At 38.6% G+C, this 19,008-nt stretch overlaps 1 protein-coding gene across 1 annotated transcript in view; it reads left to right on the top strand.

Annotated features, from left to right (window-relative positions):
• The first annotated feature begins 853 nt into the window (after nt 1–853).
• Nucleotides 854–19,008, top strand: part of Psmd14 (proteasome 26S subunit, non-ATPase 14) — a 94,197-nt gene continuing 76,042 nt past the window's right edge. The window contains exons 1-3 of the mRNA XM_031370394.1: nt 854–1,028; nt 11,130–11,261; nt 13,551–13,602. Of these exons, the coding sequence (XP_031226254.1) occupies nt 13,555–13,602 (48 nt within the window). The 5' untranslated portion in view covers nt 854–1,028; nt 11,130–11,261; nt 13,551–13,554. The remainder of the gene's footprint in view (nt 1,029–11,129; nt 11,262–13,550; nt 13,603–19,008) is intronic.

A 19,008-nucleotide genomic window follows, 5' to 3' on the forward strand; every position in this document is an offset into this window, starting at 1 on the left:
CCATGCCTGCCACCCCACCCTCTCCCACTTATTGGCCCTGGCATTCCCCTACACTAGGGCACAGAACCCTCACAGGGCCACAACCATATTCTTGTAACAACCATATTCCTTGTGAGTTTTACTAAAGGGGAATAATTCTGTAATCTGTTCTCTTCCACTATTCAGTAGTTCCATTGTGATTTTTGATTCAGGAATGCCTTTTTTTTTTTTTTTAAATTAGAAACGCTTTAGCATTTTAACATATTTGAGAAAGTGGGAGTAATCCATAAACATGGTGAGTGACCTAAACAGAGATTGTATCTAGTCCCAGGGTGTGATATAAACTTGCCAAAGTTAATTTCTTGAGTAACTTTACTTTGAAAATCTAACACAAAGATAAAAGGTTGTTTATTGTTTAATTATGTAAAGAAGTAGTTTTTTTCAATACGTATTGAAATAGTTGAAAATAAGAGGCAGGAACACTGGAAAAACGTCGAATTTCCTTGAGATCTAGAACTCTTTTTAAGCAGTGAAGGCAAGAAGAGGTAAACTCTGATGTGGAAAGAGTGTTTATTTCTAACCTTCTCCCCATTCCCCCTTTAATTTTTGCTTTTCAAGTGACCAAGACAACCTTAATTCAAGTTTTTACTTTTTGAGGAAGGCCACAAAGGCGAAGGACAGAACCAAGCAGATTCTAGGATCCACAACGCTGAGACTTCCAAAATTTCCAAACCAGGTAGACGGGATTGGCACTGTGAGAAAAGCAGGAGGGCGGAGCAGCTCGCCTGTCTACAGCCTCCCGGGGACCCGGACCGGCGGCGGCTTGCGCCTGCGCCGTGCGCTCCCCCTGCCGGCTCCTCTCCCCGGAGGACTCCAATTGGCGGCAGAGAAAAGGAAGCCGAAGGAAGCCGGGAACCCGGAAGTACTTCTCAGCAGAGGCCTGGGCGACTCTTTTGAATGGAATCGGGCTGATTCATCGCCGGTTCTCCGAGCCAGGTCCTTGTTGAGTGTGAGGCGCTGCCCTCGCCGCTGCGTCGCCACTAGGCCAGGTAGGATGCAGACCGCGGCCTCTCGTCAGGCGTCCTTAGCCGAGCCCCGAGGCGGGCCTGGGACGTCCGGGAGCCTGCCTCGCTAGGCCGCCGCAAGCCTTGGCCTTTCCTGAGTCACGTTGCCCAGCCAGGTTGCCGGCAGAGTCCGGGGCCTGATGGGGAGCACGGGCACCTTGGTCCTCTCTTCCTTCGCCTCCGGGTATCTGGCAGGGTTAGGGCTGGATGTCTTCTTCTTGCAAACGTTTCGGCTTTCCCCTAGCTTGGGAGCCTTTAACCTATCAACTGGCAGAACCCTGTTTATGGTCTACTTGTGTTCGTCTTCAGTTCCTCCTGTACTGAAAAACTTCCACTCTAGGAAAGAAAAGGAGCGAGGATGAACCGAATTTCAGGAGAGTGCATGTTCGCTTAATCGTTTTGTCCTGTTAACTTTAAAACCTTCAGAAAGGCATTGCTTTTAATCCTGAATGTTTTCAGAATAAAGTTGGGTTATTCCTGCTATGTTGTGTTGCTCCACTTGAGTACTGGTTTGTTAATTGGTTACAATTCCAATTTTGAGTAAGGTAGAAATCAACTACTGGTGCTGTGGGTTATCAGAACTCAGTTTCCCTGTGAGCTCAGTGTCTGCCAAAGGATAATGCCAGCATTTCAAAAAGAATCTTAAGAAATTTCTGGACTCTTTGTTTACTTATTAATTTGGAGATAGGCTCTTACTCAGTATATCTGCTTGGTCTAAAACGAATTATGTACAGCAGGCTGGCCTTTAATATAATCCTGTCTCAGTTTTCCAAGTGTTGAAGTTAAAAGGTTGTAATCCCACCTTAGCACAGAGTGAAAAAAATTTTTTAACCAAGTTCCACTTCGTGGCTGTGGTAGTTTGTAATTGGCCCTAGTAGGCCCAGAAGGGAGTGGCACTATTAGAGGGTGTGGCTTAGCTGGAGGAAATGTGTCACTGTTGAGGTGGGCTTTGAGGTGTCTTATGCTCCAGTGTGGCGCACAGTCTCCTGCTGTGTGTGGATCCAGATATAGAACTCAGCGGGCAGTGGTGGCGCATGCCTTTAATCCCAGCACTTGGGAGGCAGAGGCAGGCGGATTTCTGAGTTCAAGGCCAGCCTGGTCTACTGAGTGAGTTCCAGGGCAGCCAGGCATATACAGAGAAACCCTGTCTCGAAAATCCAAAAATAAATAAATAAATTATATATATATATATATATCCAGTACCGTGTTTGCCTGCATGCCACCATGCTTCCCACCATGATGATAATGAACCTGTAAGCCAGCCCCAATTAAATGTTTTCTGTAAGAGTTACTATAGTCATAGTGTTTCTTCACAACAATAGAAACTCCCAAGACAGTGGTAAACACTTTTAATGCCAGAACTCAGGAGGCAGAGGCAGGGTGATCTCTTGAATTGAAGACCAGCCTGGTCCACAAAACAAGTTCCAGGCTAGTTAGGGCTATACAGTAAGATCCTGTCTCACAACAAGCAACCCACACACTAGTAAAGATTTAATATAAAAGGCCTTAAAAATTAGCAAAGAAATACAGTTTTCATGTGAATACTCGAAGTACTAGGGAGGAAAAGGTGGGGGGGAATCTCTGGCGGTTTGAGGCCTGCCTGCTCTGTGTAACCCATTAGAGGTCAAGCTGGTGGTGGTTCTTCTTCTCTGTCTGTTTTTGAGATGGCTTCTCCCTACACAACCCAGGTTAACCACTGCCTGATGTGATCTTCCTGCCTTAGCCTCCACAGGACTGGCATTACAGGTGCATCAATACCCAGCCTAAAAGTTGGTTGTAATGCTGCAAACATAATGTAAATAAGGCAATAAGACAGCACTTATGTTGAAGTTGGAAACTGGACAGATTGTCAATGAAGATAATTAATATAATGGTGCTCATTTTGCCATGTTACCTCAATAAATGGCTCGTTGTTTTTTTGTTTTTGTTTTTTTTTTTGTGGGTGTGTGTTTTTGTTTTTGTTTTTTCGAAACAATGTTTCTCTGTGTAGCCCTGGCTGTCCTGGAACTCACTCAGTAGACCAGGCTGGCCCTGAACTCAGAAATCCACCTGCCTCTGCCTCCCAAGTGCTGGGACTAAAGGTATTCGCCACCACCGCCCAGCAAATGGCTCGTTTTTAATGTTTAAATTTTATTGCTTAGGGCCTAGAGAGAGAGCTCAGTGTTTAAAAGTGTATGCTGTTCTTGCAGAGCATCCAGGTTCTATACCCAGCTCCCATATCCAGTGGTTCACAATGGATTTTAACTCCAGTTCCTTAGATGTCCTTGGGTACCTGTACTGATGTGTAGATACTCTCCCCCACACACAATTAAAATAATACAAATAAATCATGTCTTAAAGTGCATAGGTTGTATATGTAGAGGTAATTAAGATATACAGTGGCTCATCAACTTTCAGTGGCTTCAACTTTCAGTGAAGAACTGAAAGTTGTCTTGAATTTATCTAAAACAGTTGAATCTTGTCAAAAGAATAACATTTTGAAGTTACGATCTTTTATTTTAGTCTAATCTGTTGGATTTGGGATGTTCATCCCACCCCCTAAGATCTTTTGATAATAAAACATTGCTATTCTACTTAAAGAGCTGATTTTGAAGGATTGGATTCATCTTCTTTTTATACTTGCCATATTAACACTGTACCTAGTACCTAGATTCAGAATCATTTGAAAGTCAGTAACAGGAAGCAGTTGTGCCTTTTTGGTTTTCAGCGTCACAGCAGTGCTTTCGTGATGGTCCCATGAAAGCCTTATCTGAGTGTGCACACAGAGTCTGCTTGTGATGGTTTTATTGTAGTGTTGCTGCTCTTACTGGAGAATCCCTACTTTGCTTTGTGATAGTTTGAGATCCTCAGCTGCCAAAAAAAAAAAAAAACCATTTGGTAGAATGATCTTTATCAGTTTTAAGAGAGCTGTAACCATAGTGATGGTTGCATGCAATAAATGCATAGTGGCAGCATTTATTGAGTACCTAGGGTATTTCGTCCAGGTTCTATTAGACATTTTGGATATATTGTGACAACAGACTTAGCAGGGTTGTGTATTTTGTAGATGAACTTTAGCATCTAGCTCCAGAACAAAATAACTTATTTTACATAATACAGTGGGTAGATGATGATGTCTGGATCCAAATCTAAGTTGATTCTAGAGGTATTTTTACTTTATATTGCTATCATTCTGTATGGTAATACTTAGCAAATATTTTGCTTAAATGTTGTAATTAATGACAATGTGGTAGATAGCTATATTTATTCTAAGACAAAATTCACAGTCTTCTAAATGGAGGTTGGAGTGGAATCCTGTTTTTTAATTTTTAAAATACTGGTTCACTGATTGGTGTTTGTGGGGCGGGAAGGGAGACAGACACATGTGGAGAGAGACAGATACAATGGGTGTGGGGAAGGGAGAAGAAACAGTCTGACAGCCACCAGAATTCAGTTCAGCACTTCAACCACTGGGGCTCAAACTAAGACATCATGCTAAGCAGCAAGCCCTTTAGTTGCTAAGCCACCTTGCTGGTAGCTCCCAGTCTTGCTTTTAAAATGTAATTCCAGTATTCCCGATGCAGAGGTGGTAGGATTGCTGCACTCGTGAGGCTGGCCATCTATAGCAAGGTCCTGGCTCATGAGACCCTGTCTCAGAAAAACCAAAAGGTGAGGAGGAAGTCCTACTTAAAGAATTACATTTAGTATTAACTCTAGTTCTGATTGTACTGGAAAAGGAGGGAAGAAGTTCCTATCTTCCACAAATCAAAGAATAGAGGAATTGAATGTAGAAATATAGTGAGATCCCAAATATGGAGTAGTTTGAAAGGATTTACTATTAGAGAGTACTAATATTTACATAGAGAAATGGGAAGTAAACCAATAACGTAGGAGACACAATGTGAAGCCTGAATGACTAAATGCTTCATGATTTTAAATAAGTTTAGGCATTTTTGATGTGTTCTTATCCCTAGGAAATGTTTGGAAGGTTGAAATATAAACGAATTCAACTTTGAAGGATCTGCTTTTTAGGTAGCCATTGTTCCATGTAGTGCCTATAAATACTTGAGAACTGATTTAAAGGTAACATGAACATGATCTGAAAAGAATTACATTTTAGTCAGATCCTACCCTGAGAGATTAAGTGGCAAGTCATCAACCTTCAAGTAGATACTTGTTTTATACTCTTTGCTAATAAAGGTTCTGAATATTGCTATGTATGTGATGTTATACTGGGTATGTAAAACACTTCATATTGTGTTAAGAAATGTGTTAAAAGAAGTTATATTAGGGGTAGAAAGAGAAGGGGCTCAGTGCTTAACCACCCTTGTCAGAGCCACAGGACTCAGGTTCAGCTCCCAGCACCCACATGGCTACTCACAAATGTTTGCACCCCTGTTCAGAGGATTGACACCCTTTTCTGGACCTCAAGGGACACCAGGCATTCATATGGTGTGCATTCATGCATGCAGACAAAACACATACATCAAAATAAAATAAATTAAAGAAAATACCAAAGTGAATCTGTTGTGAGTGGGCTCTTAAATCCTCAGTTTTGTTTTTTGTTTTTTTCGGTTGTTCGAGACAGAGTTTCTCTGTATAGCCTTGGCTGTTCTGGAACTCACTCTGTAGACCAAGCTGGCCTTGAACTCAGAAATCCGCCTGCCTCTGCGTCCCAAGTGCTGGGAAATCCTCAGTTTTTTTGATAGGCTGAAACTTAGTTTAGATCTAGAACCCTTTTACATTGCTTGTCTTTCTGAGAATTGAAGGTGTTCTCTTTTAGCTAGGTGGTTATGGCTCATGACTTCTGTGGCAGAGGCAGGCAGATCTTTGTGAGCTTTAGGCTTAGCCTGGTTTATAGAGTGAGATCCAGGACAGCCAGGACTACACACAGAGAAACCCTGTCTTGAATTCTACCCACCAAAAAAACCCAAAACAAAACAAAACTCTCACTTCTCCTTTATGTTACTGTGTAGCCCGCGCAGTCTTCTCGCCGGGAAGAAGACACGCGGACACTAGGTTCCTTCTGCAGCAACTGTTTATTTGTCTCCATCCATAGAGAAAAAAGGGTCGAACCCAAAATCCGCACTGCTTATATACACCACAGTGCAGGGTATCTGCCCACAGCGTGGCGTGTCTGCTCATGATTGGCTGTTCGCTCATTACCCTACATAACGCCCCGGGATGGGCCGTGACATGGCGTCTTTTCACTCTACACACATGCGCAAACAGTTGTTTAGGCGCCATCTTGTCATGGCGAATGTCTCTCAAGATTCACGGCTCCCCACATTACTGTGTATAGTTTAACTTGTGAGCCTTTTTGCTGAATTCTGAAAATGTACGTCTTTGTCTCCAATATGATGGACTTATTTCTGTGACTATACCTGGTGTTCAGAGACCTTCTAAGTGGCTTCAGAGTGAGAAAGAAGGGTGGCCGTTCTAGAATGGTGTGTGCTGAATATATAGAAGTAGTATTCATTGTTTGCTTGTTTTATGTCTATGGTTGTGTTAAATGTTTTTCTCTGTGTATTGATTTCTTTATTCTAAACAACCGTATGATACAGATGCTCTCTTTATTCTCTTTTTGTGAATGAGAAAATTGAGGAGAGGTAATTGACTGAAGAATGAGTGTTAGAGCCAGTGCTGCCTTCCTGCAGGGTGAAAGCATTGACCCCCATATGCTAAGGAAAGTAGGTGTCATTATTTATCTATCCTAGTGGGCTATTTGTGTTTCTTGCACCTCTCGAACATCTTATTAATAACCTAACGATATGAAGTAAAGATTGGGAAAATCATGTTTGAGATGTTAGTGAGTTGTACATGTAGCATATGTAAGTGCTTATTCTGTGCTTTTCTGATTTTGAAAATCTAGGTAACACAATTAAACAGCCTTCTTTGAGTGTAGCTAGTTGCTCACTGTTTTGCATGCATGAACCTGGAATATATGTCTCTTGTGAAGATGAGTTCTGTATTTCAAATACCTTGATAGGAATTAGAGTTTCTATCAAGAACTATAGTTCAGTAATAGAATGCTTGCCTAGCATGGACAAAGTTCTAGGTTTAATGGACTCAATCCTCAGGACTGCCAAAAAATCCTGAGTTGTAGGTACACTTGTAGTAGGCCATGTTGTTTTGTCTTATTGTGGTATGTGTGTGTGTGTGTGGGTGGGGGGTGGTGGTGTAAAATACACTTGGTAAAATGTGTCATTTTAACTTTTTGGTATGTAGTTCTGCAGTGTTTAGTATACTTGCTTTGTTGAGTCACCGTATTATTACCAACCATTTCCAGAGCTTTTCATCTTCCCACTTGTAATACATTTTTAAAAAATATTAATAGATCATGATTTTGTTGAATGGAGGAGAGCCATCATATTTGCTTCAATTGTAAAACATTTTATTTTTAGATTTATAAATATCAATTAGAGTTGACAAATGGGATTACATGAAATCAAAAAGCTTCTATACAGCAAGAAACAAAGTCCAAAAAAACTTAACGGAGTGAGCAGACAGCCTGCAGGAGAGGAGAAAATCTGCCAGCTAAACTTTAGACAGAGGGGTTAATATCCAGAATATATAAAGAACCACAAAAATTACACACCAGAAAAATCAAAACCACACCCCCATACACAAATGGTGTACACACACATAAATAGAAATAAATGTTCGTTAAGAAAAAAGCTGCTAGTCAATAAATGGGCTAATGAGTTAAAAGAGTGTTTCTTAAAAGAAGAAACAAAAATGGTCAATAGTATTTTTAAAAGTTTCCATCACTTTAGCCACCAGAGAAACAACAAAGTAAAGCTACTCTAAAATTCCATCTCATCCCAGGCTGAATGACTAGCATATGAGTACACATACTTATGAGAGTATTGGGAAGAGAAAGGTAGAAACTTGCGCACTCTTATTGGTAGTCAAAACTGGTTGTGTATGTGGTTTTTATTTATTTATTTTTTTTAAGAAACAAAATGGAATTAACATGAAATGTAACTTTGCCACTTTTGGGTATACAGCCAAAGGAATCCTGTGGCCTATCGCGGGATACTTGCATATCCATGTTTATTGCTGCTGTGTTGACAATAACAAGGAAATGGAGCTAATTTTTCTGTCCACCAGTAAATGAATAAATGGACAATGGAAATGTGGTCCATGCAATGTGATTTTATTAAATCGTAAAGAAAAATGAAATTGTGAAATTTGCAAGAAAATGGATGAAACTACAAAATAGTACATTAAGTGAGGTCACCCACCTAGGCTCAATATCACATATTCTCTCTCACATGCTGATCCTGTCTTCTAATTTTTAAAATAATGCATTTGTGTGAGGTTGAGTGTGGGTAGAGATCAGGAAAGTTTACAGGGGTCTATTAAAGGGAGAAACAGCTTTAAAAAAGGAGAAATGGGGGCTGGAGAGATGACTCAGCAGTTAAGAGCACTGACTAAAGAGCTTCCGAAGGTCCTGAGTTCAAATCCCAGCAACCACATGGTGGCTCACAACAATCCAAAATGAGATCTGACGCCCTCTTCTGGTGTGCCTAAAGACAGCTACTGTGTACTTACATGTAATAAATCTTTGGGCTGGAAGGAGCAGGGCCAGAGGGAGCAGAGGTCCTGAATTCAATTCCTAGCAACCACATGATGGCTCACAACTCTCTACAGCTACAGTATACTAAAATATATAAAATAAATGAATAAATCTTTTTTAAAAAAGGAGAAATGGGGAGGGTAACAACAAATGCAACATGAAAGTAGAAGGGAATACTGGGCATGGAATGGTGTAAGGTGGGAGGGGACATGGAGATTGGGGAAAAGGAGTGGCGACAACGGGTGAGGGAATCTACCAAAGTCAGCTATATATGGAAATACTGTAAGGTTCAATTGTTTACATTTCATCTAGTAGGTTATTTTTTGTTTCACTTAAGTGGAGTCACATGATGTCTCTGTTGCTGTAATAAAAGCACCCTGACAAAAGCAATCACTTTTCTCTTACAAATCACTGTTCTTTTACAAATCCAATTGGTAGTCCATCATCGTTTGGGGTAGGAATTTGAAGCAGGTAGTTCCTTTACATTGACAGTAACAGTAAGGAGTGAGTGTGTGCCTAGTACTCCACTAGTTTTCTCTTCTTACACAGTCTAGGGTCTCAGACCAGGTAATGGTATCAGTCTCTGGCTGTGTCTTTCCATATAAATAAAGGCAATCAAGACAGTCAAGACAGTGAGTCCCCTACAAGCCAACCTGATCTAGATAATCTCTTACTGAGACTCTTCTCAAGTGATTATAGGTTGTGTCAACTAGGAAGTTAAAACCATTACATATGTCACCTTTTAGGTTTGGCTTCCTACTCCTCTATCCCTCCCTTCCCCTCCCTTCTTCCCTCCCTTACTTCTTTCCTCTCTTTCTTCTTATGCTAGGGATTGAACTCAGATCTTTTTATACACCTAGGCAAGCACTCAGTGGCCGAGCTACATTTCTAGCCTTTACATAATGTTTTCAGGTTCAGCCAAATTGTAATATACATGTGTCATAATTTTGTTCCTTTTTATAGCCACATAATCAATGCATTCTATTGTATGTATATATGATAGAAATTGTTTACTCACCATGTGGTGGGCATTTGGACTATTTCCGTATTTTGACTAATGTGAATCCCAATGATATATACACTTGCATGTATGTGTTTTGTTTTAAAGACCTGTCTTAAATATTTTGTAGCATATTTCAAGGAATAGAATTGAGCAGGGCAGTGGTGGCTCACGCCTTTAATCCCAGCACTTGGGAGGCAGAGAGGCAGGTGGATTTCTGAGTTCGAGGCCAGCCTGGTCTACAGAGTGAGTTCCAGGACAGCCAGGACTCCAGAGAAACCCTGTCTCGAAAAACAAACCAAAAAAAAAAAAAGAATTGGTAGACCATATAGTAATTCTGTGTTTAAATTTTTGAACAACTGCCAAATTGTTTTTAGAACTCCTTGGTTCACAAGTTTGAAAAAGTAAGGATATTGCTGTCTCAGGATTCGTAGTGTCAGATTATCTTTATAGAAATGCTTCCCAATTGAGTGATTTTGCCCTTTCGAGGGACATTTAGCAGTGTCTGGAGACATTTTTTACTGTCACATTAGTTATTTCTGCTAACATGCAATGTATAGAGGTCAAAGATATTGCTAAGAACTGTTATACACCGGACAGGCCCACATGGTTCTGAATGTCAGTAGTACCAAACTTAATATTCTGATACATGGCTTGAAATTTACTCTTGTTATCAGAGACAAAATTGTTTGTAACTTTGCATTCACTTGTGATCTGCAATAAAATGAAACTTTTTTCCCTCAGTGTTTATCCCTTTGCGATTATGAGTGGAAAACCTAAAAGTTCTAAATTCTGAAGTGTGTTCAGAGAGGGAAGGAGAAAAGAGAGTAATAGTGTTTTGACAGAATTTTACTGTACTAGACTGGCTTCAAACTCAGGGTGTCCAGCATCTTTTTGAAAACTTTGGGCTACACTGTAATAATTAAAGGATGATAGTGTTGCTCTAACACTCTCCCTCTTTACATTTTATATTTCTTAGCACTTTACATGTTCTTATTATTTTCATTATATTTGTGAATAATTAAATGATGAACTAATTGCAGGGATCATAGTGGTCAAGTTTTCAAGATAAAAGAAAAATAATACTAATAGGGTCCTATATGCACAGGTATAGAAATTTGTATTAACCTATTCTATTATATAATAGAGTGATTTTCAAATTCTCTTTAAAAATATAAGTAAATGTTATTCTTTAAGAGACCTCAAGGAATACTGAAAGCTATAAAATGTCAGTCTCAAAGTCTGTAGAAAAAGCATAATTCATAAACACAGTGTAACAGAGTAATCTGATACATAATATCTACTTAGGTGGTAAATAAATCTATGCAGTCCAGATACTTATTAAAACTCAGTTTTAGAGCTGATGATAGAAGAGTATTTGCCTAGCATGGGTGACGCCCTGTGTCTAGTCTCCAGCATTGGGGAAATGGTGACTTCTATTTCATTTGCAAGTTTTTACTTCTTTTGGGGAGGGGTAATAAAATATTCTCAATTCTCAAAATAATTAAGTACCTTTCTTTTTTAGGAGAGAGAGGAAAAAAAAACTACTTGTGAAAAATTGTATCTGCCAGAATTATCAAGAATTGGAGTTAATAACAAATTTGTCAAATTCAACAAATTGAAGTTTAACACCATAAGAATTACAATTACTGAACAGGTGAGGTTTAAGAATGTATTTTATCTTTAACTGTTTTTTTTAGAATATGATAGATACTATGTAAATGTATTATTTTTTTAACAGGCATCAAATTGTGAATATGTGTGATAACCAGATTTTAGAAGTTGAGTGATTTAGAATATTTATCAATATATTTCATTTCCAAATGTTAGTATTTTTATAAAATGTGTTCATCTTAAGTGTTTTAATTTGTTAAATATCTTTTCCTGTTTGCTCAGACATCTAATTTTGTGAAAAACACAAATTTGACCTGCCAGATTTTCTTTCCCTCTGCTCCCCACATCGCTCATGTATATTCACAGCATCTGGAGTCTGAGTAATGTCATCAGAAACAGCACTGGGAAGTAGAGAAACTAACACAGCTGGGAGCCGACTTTGGCCTAGAATGAACTGATGGATATGTACATATGTATATGTATTCTGAAGTGTATGTTGACACCTCCATTGATTCTTTAGTTTTGTGAACTTGAAAAGGTTGAAAAGAAGTTTTCTTTTTTAGAAATATGTTTTAGAGAAAATAATCTTTAATATTTTAAAATAAACACGGTTGTCTAAAGGGGATTGTCTTGAATGACTGAGTTGAGGAACTTGATGGATATGTTATTTGTAATTATAATTAGGCAGATAAGTATGGTTGGGAAGATTAGATTTTTTCAGAAATACCAAATTTTCTTGCCTTTTCATTTGTACAGATGAATTCATCTGTTGTGAATCCCATAAACATGTTGTATGAAAGAAAAAGTCAGACCAAAAAAAAAAACCATCTATGATTCTGTTTTTATTCAGCTTTAAAACAGCAGAACTATCTTGTACTGTTAGAAGCCAGAAACCCACCTGTCTGGAGTGGTAGAGTTTGGAGTGGGGCTTGAGAGGTATTTCATGTGGCTTCTTTTGTTTTGTTTTGTTTTGTTTTTTTTCGAGACAGGGTTTCTCTGTGTAGCCCTGGCTGTCAGAACTCACCCTGTAGACCAGGCTGGCCTCAAACTCAGAAATCCGCCTGCTTCTGCCTCCCAAGTGCTGGGATTAAAGGCGTGCGCCACCACGCCCAGCTCATGAGCATGCGCTTCTTGATGCAGGTGTCGGTTACATCAGCCAGTGTGCTGTTGTCCATGTCTTTATCATTTATGTGTGCCTTTCTGTATGCAGACTTAAAATTTGTGATGTTACAATTGTCAAAGTTGTTACCAATTGATTCAACAAACATAATTGGACAGAACTGTAATAATTTAATTATGATATTGAGGGTTTTTTTTTGCAGCCTTTCTAATTGATAAAGCATGAACAAAAATTCCTAATCTCTTAACACTTGGATTATAGTTTGTGATGATTTAAATTATACCCATAGGAAGAAGACACATTTTAAGGCTCAATAATAGTTTTAAAGTTAAAAAAAATGCTTTGTTTTCATTTTTACATGCTTATTTACACTGCTATTTTTTTGAATAATTTGATTCCATGTTCTGTATCTGAGGCCATGTAAGTCCAACTGCCATTTCTTTCCTTTATTTCTTTTGTAAGCTTCTCATGCTTATGAGTATCTTAGTTATTCCAGATGCTGAAGATATCTTAAAGTTGTAATAATTAACTCTGAAATTGTGATTGAGAATAGCAGCTGAGAAGGGATGTGTATCTCTACAGAATCTGATATAAATACCTGTGTGGGCTCTAGAACATTACTTAATGTATTTTATGTTTATAGTATTTTCTTTTAATATAATGAGTTCATTTTTAAAAAGCCTTTGATGCTAATTCAGAGATCTGTAATCTACTTACAATGTCTTTCACATGTAGTTTTGATGATCACTGACAAGCTGTAAGTTAATTAGCACAGCACTTACTAATGAGGATGTTAAAATTTAATTTAAAAGTGTAGATTTTTATTTGTACACTCTGAACAAATTGAAGGAAATTCAATCATACATATGATAAGCATTCTAGGCACTTCCCCTCATCCAGGTGCTTTATTAGATAACAATAAGAAAATATAATTAACTTAAGGATAGCAAAGTTTTGAAAGTATGCTAAGATTGCTTGTCTTTAAAACTGGGGATAACCCAAAACCAAAGCAGTAAAATAAGGTCTGTTAATTAGCATGGAAGACAGCTTCTTGAATTAATATGTGGTGTTAATTAACAGGAAGTCTGATGTTGTGTTGTAATTACCACCAATATTTTTGACATACTGAGTGACTGAAGGTGAATTATATAGATAGCAATTGAGTAAACACTTTTGTGCTTAGGAACGTTTTCCTTTGTTTCTGTTTTCTAGAAATATGGACAGACTTCTTAGACTTGGAGGAGGTATGCCTGGACTGGGCCAGGTTAGTATGCAGATGGTTTCTTAGTGTGTAAGCACCAGTGTTTTATGTAGTTATCTCAAGACAAAGAACCTCATGGTAAGAGGCCTACCTTATTGGTGGCTGCTAAATTGCAACATGAAGTAACATTGGAAAGATTCTTATCCTTTTCTCCTGGGAATAAGCATTTTTAGATGTTTCGTTGTTTGGTTTAAAATGTTGAGATATGTGAGCTTATAAAGTTGCCTTTTCCAAAAAAAGAGAGAGAGAGAGAGAGAGAGAGAGAGAGAGAGAGAACTTAAAACATGATATTCTTGATAATGTAAACTTTATGAAAAATATAACATGTATACTTTTTTAGTAGACCTGAAAATCAAACTATATGCAGTTTTTTTGTTGTTGTTTTTTTTGTTTTGTTTTGTTTTCTGAGGACCCAGTATGCAGTCTTAACTCTAAATTTCTGCTAGTAATTATTTATACATGGATGAATCGATAATGGCTATTTTTTCCTTTTAAGTTTGATATTTTTATGGTTTCTTTTATACTGTTAATTAGAATTCAGTGATTTCTCAATTGTTTTACCTTTATTTATTGTGTTCATTATTATTGGGTATCTGATTTCTAGGTAGATCTGTCAGAAGGCCATCTGTTTGCTTTCGGCTAAGGAATTTCCTTTTTGATGTGTTGAGGATAAAGCCCAGGCCTCACACATGCTAAGAAAGTGCTATACTATTGCTCACCATCCCACTGCCTAGCCTCTTTAAGTTTTGATTATATTTCTGCTTACCAGTTTCCTTAATTAATGAAAGGGGTTATTAGGCACCATTCTCTCCCTGCAACTTTAGTCTCTTAGTTACCAGCTTTCCCTCATTTCTATATTGCTGTTAGGATTTGGTCTTCCTTCATTCAAATTAAGGTGTATTTAGAGGAAGAAATACAGTTTTGAGACTTAATAAATGTTTTGTATGTTTGTGTATGTGTGTGTGTTTTAAAAGCACACCCATAAGAATCTTGATTAGTCCTGTCATGGTTTGTCACTGAGAATTCCTTTTAGAAAGGCACCATCTTTTTGTGATTCTCTATTGTATGCTGCAGCAGACTTTTCATTTTCGTTAGTTTTGAACACTTTTCATGCTTATTGTTAGCCAGTTTCATCATGGTACTTCATTTTCTTTGATACTGTAATTCATTTTCTGTCATGAAGATACTACATATTTATGTGCAAATTATTAAATCATTGCCTTAGCAAAATTCCTAACTGAAGTTGAATCATATCTGAATATCAAATTAACTTTCCTTAATTATTAGATATAATATTTGTCTATCTTGTAAATCTGTTCTGAAAATTTGCTGTACATGAAATAATGGTCACCGACTGAGATACATTGTTTCACAGTGACCTCTGCATACCTTTGGAGAATATGGGAAACTCAATGTTTGCCCAGTAATTTCTCCTGTTTCCAATATTATTACCTAGCCTCAGGGTCCTCAGTTTGTGTGTTTGTTAGAACTTTAATGTGTTACTTAAGAACCTACTATTTCATATATTTTTCTCTCTCCAGTTAGATGGCACGCTCTCAGAAGAATAATGTGTGGAGTTCTTATTTTTGTGGTATCTTTTTAAGAATACTAGATGAATTAGATATATATGTTTCTTTAGACAGTTCTTTTGTTTCTCTTTTAAATTTTACATTTGCAAGTCAGTGTTTTCACCAGCTAGGCAGCTTCATGTGCTTCAGTAGGTCCCAAGTAACAAGAGTCTTTATTCAGATCTCATTACCTGGGCTGCTTGATTCTGCCATTGACCAAAATTGAGCCCAGTCTTCAGCCTTTTTGCTTCCTTTAAATTGGTCAATCCAGCATCCCCAGATTGAAGTCATATAGTTGATCTTGTTTGCTCTTTAAGTGCGTAGCTGATGCCACCTGCGAATCATTAAAGAACTACTTCCTTTCATAGCAAACACTGCCTTTAGGGAAGTCCAAAGATTTTTGAGGCTTTGTGTCAGGAACTCAAAGAGCAAATTATATAACCAGGATCTGTTTTCATACTTAGTCTGATTATTTGCATGGAAATAATTCAGTATTCCATCTGAATGTTGTTGGGTCCTTATTTAATGCTAGTTGTTTGTTTTGTTATGGTATTGGGGATTGATCCCAGGGCCTCTGGCATGACAGATGCACTCCCACTAAGTTATATCACCGGTTGTGGTACTGATGGTTTTCTTCTTCCCTGCCAAGAAAAATGATTCAGTATTAGGCTTCTGAACAAAGGACATATGAGTTTTGCTCTGTGCTGTTATTGTTAATTATATTTTCCTTTTTCTTTTTTGTTTCGTTTTGTTTTGTTTTTTGTTTTTTGTTTTTTGAGAAAGAGTTTCTCTAATAGCTCTGGCCATCCTGGAACTCTCTTTGTAGACCAGGCTGGCCTTGAACTCAGAAATCTGCCTGCCTCTGCCTCCCAAGTGCTGGGATTAAAGGCGTGCGCCACCACCACCTGGCACAACTGGCTGTTTTAAATGGAAGAGTTCACAGAAATAATATAGGAATTTCAGTCCTGAATACTGGCGGTTCACTGTATTTGAAATTACTTGGCCTTGATTATTTTGTTTACTATTGTGTTTGACAAGAAGAATAATTAGTTTCTGAGCATGCTAGTCATTGACTTTGTATGGATACTATTACTTTTGTATAGATACTTGACTCGTCTGGATATTCTTTCCCAAGGCTCATTCTTATATATTATCAGAGGATCCAACCTTTTGTAAGGTTGTTTATGTGTATATTGCACTTTTATAATGTATGTATTATATGCATGTGTGTGGGTGGGCACACTTGAGGCCAACCGTATTTTCTGTTGCTCTATTCTCTCTCTCTCTCATATGTTTCTTTTGACAGTTGTATATATGTAGTCTAGTTACTCTCATTCCCTATGTTTATGTCTTTATGTTTTGTTTGTGAACAACTGAGTTTGTCCAGGTGCCATCTGTGTGACCATAGGATAACAGTATGGTTGGAGCCGGATGGGTTCACCTGTGGGAACAGAAGTGAAGACAATGACTGGGGTAAATTCTGCCATTGAATTCACTAGCATCCAGTAATTCATCAGGGCCAGGCATGCTTGATTTGATGAAAGTGTTAGCCTCATGCAGGCCCAGTATAGGCAACTAGTTGTGCTCAGAATATAGCATTATGCAGTCCATCTCTGTCTTCCTGCTCATAGCTTCTTTCTACCCTGTCTTCTGCTACGTTTTCTGAGCCTTAAACAGGCTGGTATAGATGTCCTGCCATAAGCAGTCTGTGTGTTCACTATAGTTCATTGCAAAGGAAGCTTACCTGGGGTAGCATTTTCTGGATTCTGTGGAAGGGGTTGGGGGTCTGGTAGAGAGAGTTTGGAGTCCAACCCTATTTAGAAAAAAAATTTTTGAAGATTTATTTTTATTTTGTGTATGGGTGGTTTGCCTGTAGGAATGTCTGTGGACCAGAAGAGGTTATCTGCTGTGGAGGTGCTGGGAAACAAACCAACCTTCTCTGCAAGAAAAACAGTTGCTGACTTCCCCCTCCTCCAATTTGAGAAGGGTTCTTTCATTGAGTCTGGTAGCCCATCAACTGGCTTTTAGGCTAGCTGGCAAGTAAGCCCTGGGTCCTCCTGTCTCTCTTCCCAGTGGTACTGTTGTGGGCATGTGCTCCCATCTCTGGTTTTGTACATGTGTGATGGAGAACTGAACTCAAAGTCCTTATTGCTTGGATAAGTTTTCTGTCTCTTCTTCCTCATAGCTCCCTGATCCTTGAGGTAAGGGCTTTGATGAATCATCCTATTTAGGACAGAGTGCTCCCCTCTCTCACTCTTTGTATACATTGACTAGTTGTGGGGTTTTGTGTTAATTCCCATCTACTTACTGCAAGAAGCTCCCCTGATGTGAGTTGAGTAGGGCTTTGATCTATGGATGCAGCAACATGCCATTTTATTGCTATGCTACTTTAGAAGAGTAATAGGAATAATAGTACTAGGTTTTTCCCTAGGCCCACGACCTATCTAATCTCAGGTTCTTGACCACTTGAGCATTGGTAGATGAGTTCTAGCTCATGAAGTGCTCCTTAAGTCCAAGTTAGGCCTGTAACATTTGTGCCACTAGTAGATTTTGCAGGAAGGTCATTGTTGTTTTTGTTGTTGTTGTTGTTGTTTTTTTTTCTGAGACAGGGTTTCTCTGTGTAGCTCTGGCTGTCCTGGAACTCACTCTGTAGACCAGGCTAGCCTCGAATTCAGAAATCTGCCTGCCTCTGCCTCCCAAGCTCTGGGAGTAAAGGCGTGTGCCACCACTGCCCAGCCAGGAAGGTCATTGTTGTAGACTGCTGGGTTAGTACCTAAGTGATATTGATAATTTCTGTTCTCACCCAGTAGCGTGCAGAATACCTTCTAGTGTTGTCAATGCTAGCCAATGGTGGTGAAGCTTCTGATTCGGGATCAAGTTCTCTGACTTTGATGATGTAAATAATAAATAAATGTTGTCTTTAGCAGTAGGACCTTACTTTCAGATTGTGGTGAGCAACCAATAACCTTGGTAGTAGCCTGTAATGTGTGGTAGTTTCCATGGCCTCTCTGGTCAGTGAGTTAAGATGTGCATCATTCCTGGCATTGGGGGGTTTTACTAGATTGCATAAGATATTTAGTAGAAATATTGTCTCCCTGACTAGTTGGTGACTCCATTTAGATTCCCCCCCCACTTCCTCCCACCCCCTCTCTCTTCTTCTCCCTCTCTCTCTCCCTCCCTTTCTTATTTATTCCATTTACACAGGAAACCAAACTTTATAGTTTTGGACAGTATACCTATTAGATGGCTTTTACCAGCTCAAATCAAAGTAGACATTGTTAGGAATGAATGTACCTTTACAGAGATCATGAAATTGTGTAGCTGTTGTAAAAAACAGTGTGCTAGTCTTCAGAACATTAAAGGTAGAATTTCCACATGATATAGCAGTCCTGCTTCTTGGTATGGGACCAGAGAATTGACAGCAAGGCTACAACATATTTGAATAATGGTGTTTAAAGCAATTTTTATATAATAGCCAAAAGATTGAAACAACCCAAATGTCCTCCAGGAGTTGAATGGGTAAATGGGATGTGGCGTTTATTTGCATAATGGACTCATATATATTCATCCTGAAAGGAATGAACTTGTGGTATATGCTGTAAGATAGGTATACTAAGAACTGGCTTGGAAATTGCCATGTAGAGCATGGTTACATAAATCCACTGCCTCTGCCTTCTGAGAACTGAGATCAAAGGTGTGTGCAGCCATGACTGCTAAACTCATATTTTAAGTGAAACAAAGCAGACCTAAAAAGTCATTTTGTTACATCCTTACACCCTTAGGATAGAGCAGCACAGTTGTCTGCCTTGGAGTAGTGTCTCTAAAAAAATTCTTTTTTTTT

This window comes from Mastomys coucha, unplaced genomic scaffold (assembly GCF_008632895.1).
Source record: "Mastomys coucha isolate ucsf_1 unplaced genomic scaffold, UCSF_Mcou_1 pScaffold15, whole genome shotgun sequence".
NCBI classification, from domain to species: domain Eukaryota; kingdom Metazoa; phylum Chordata; class Mammalia; order Rodentia; family Muridae; genus Mastomys; species Mastomys coucha.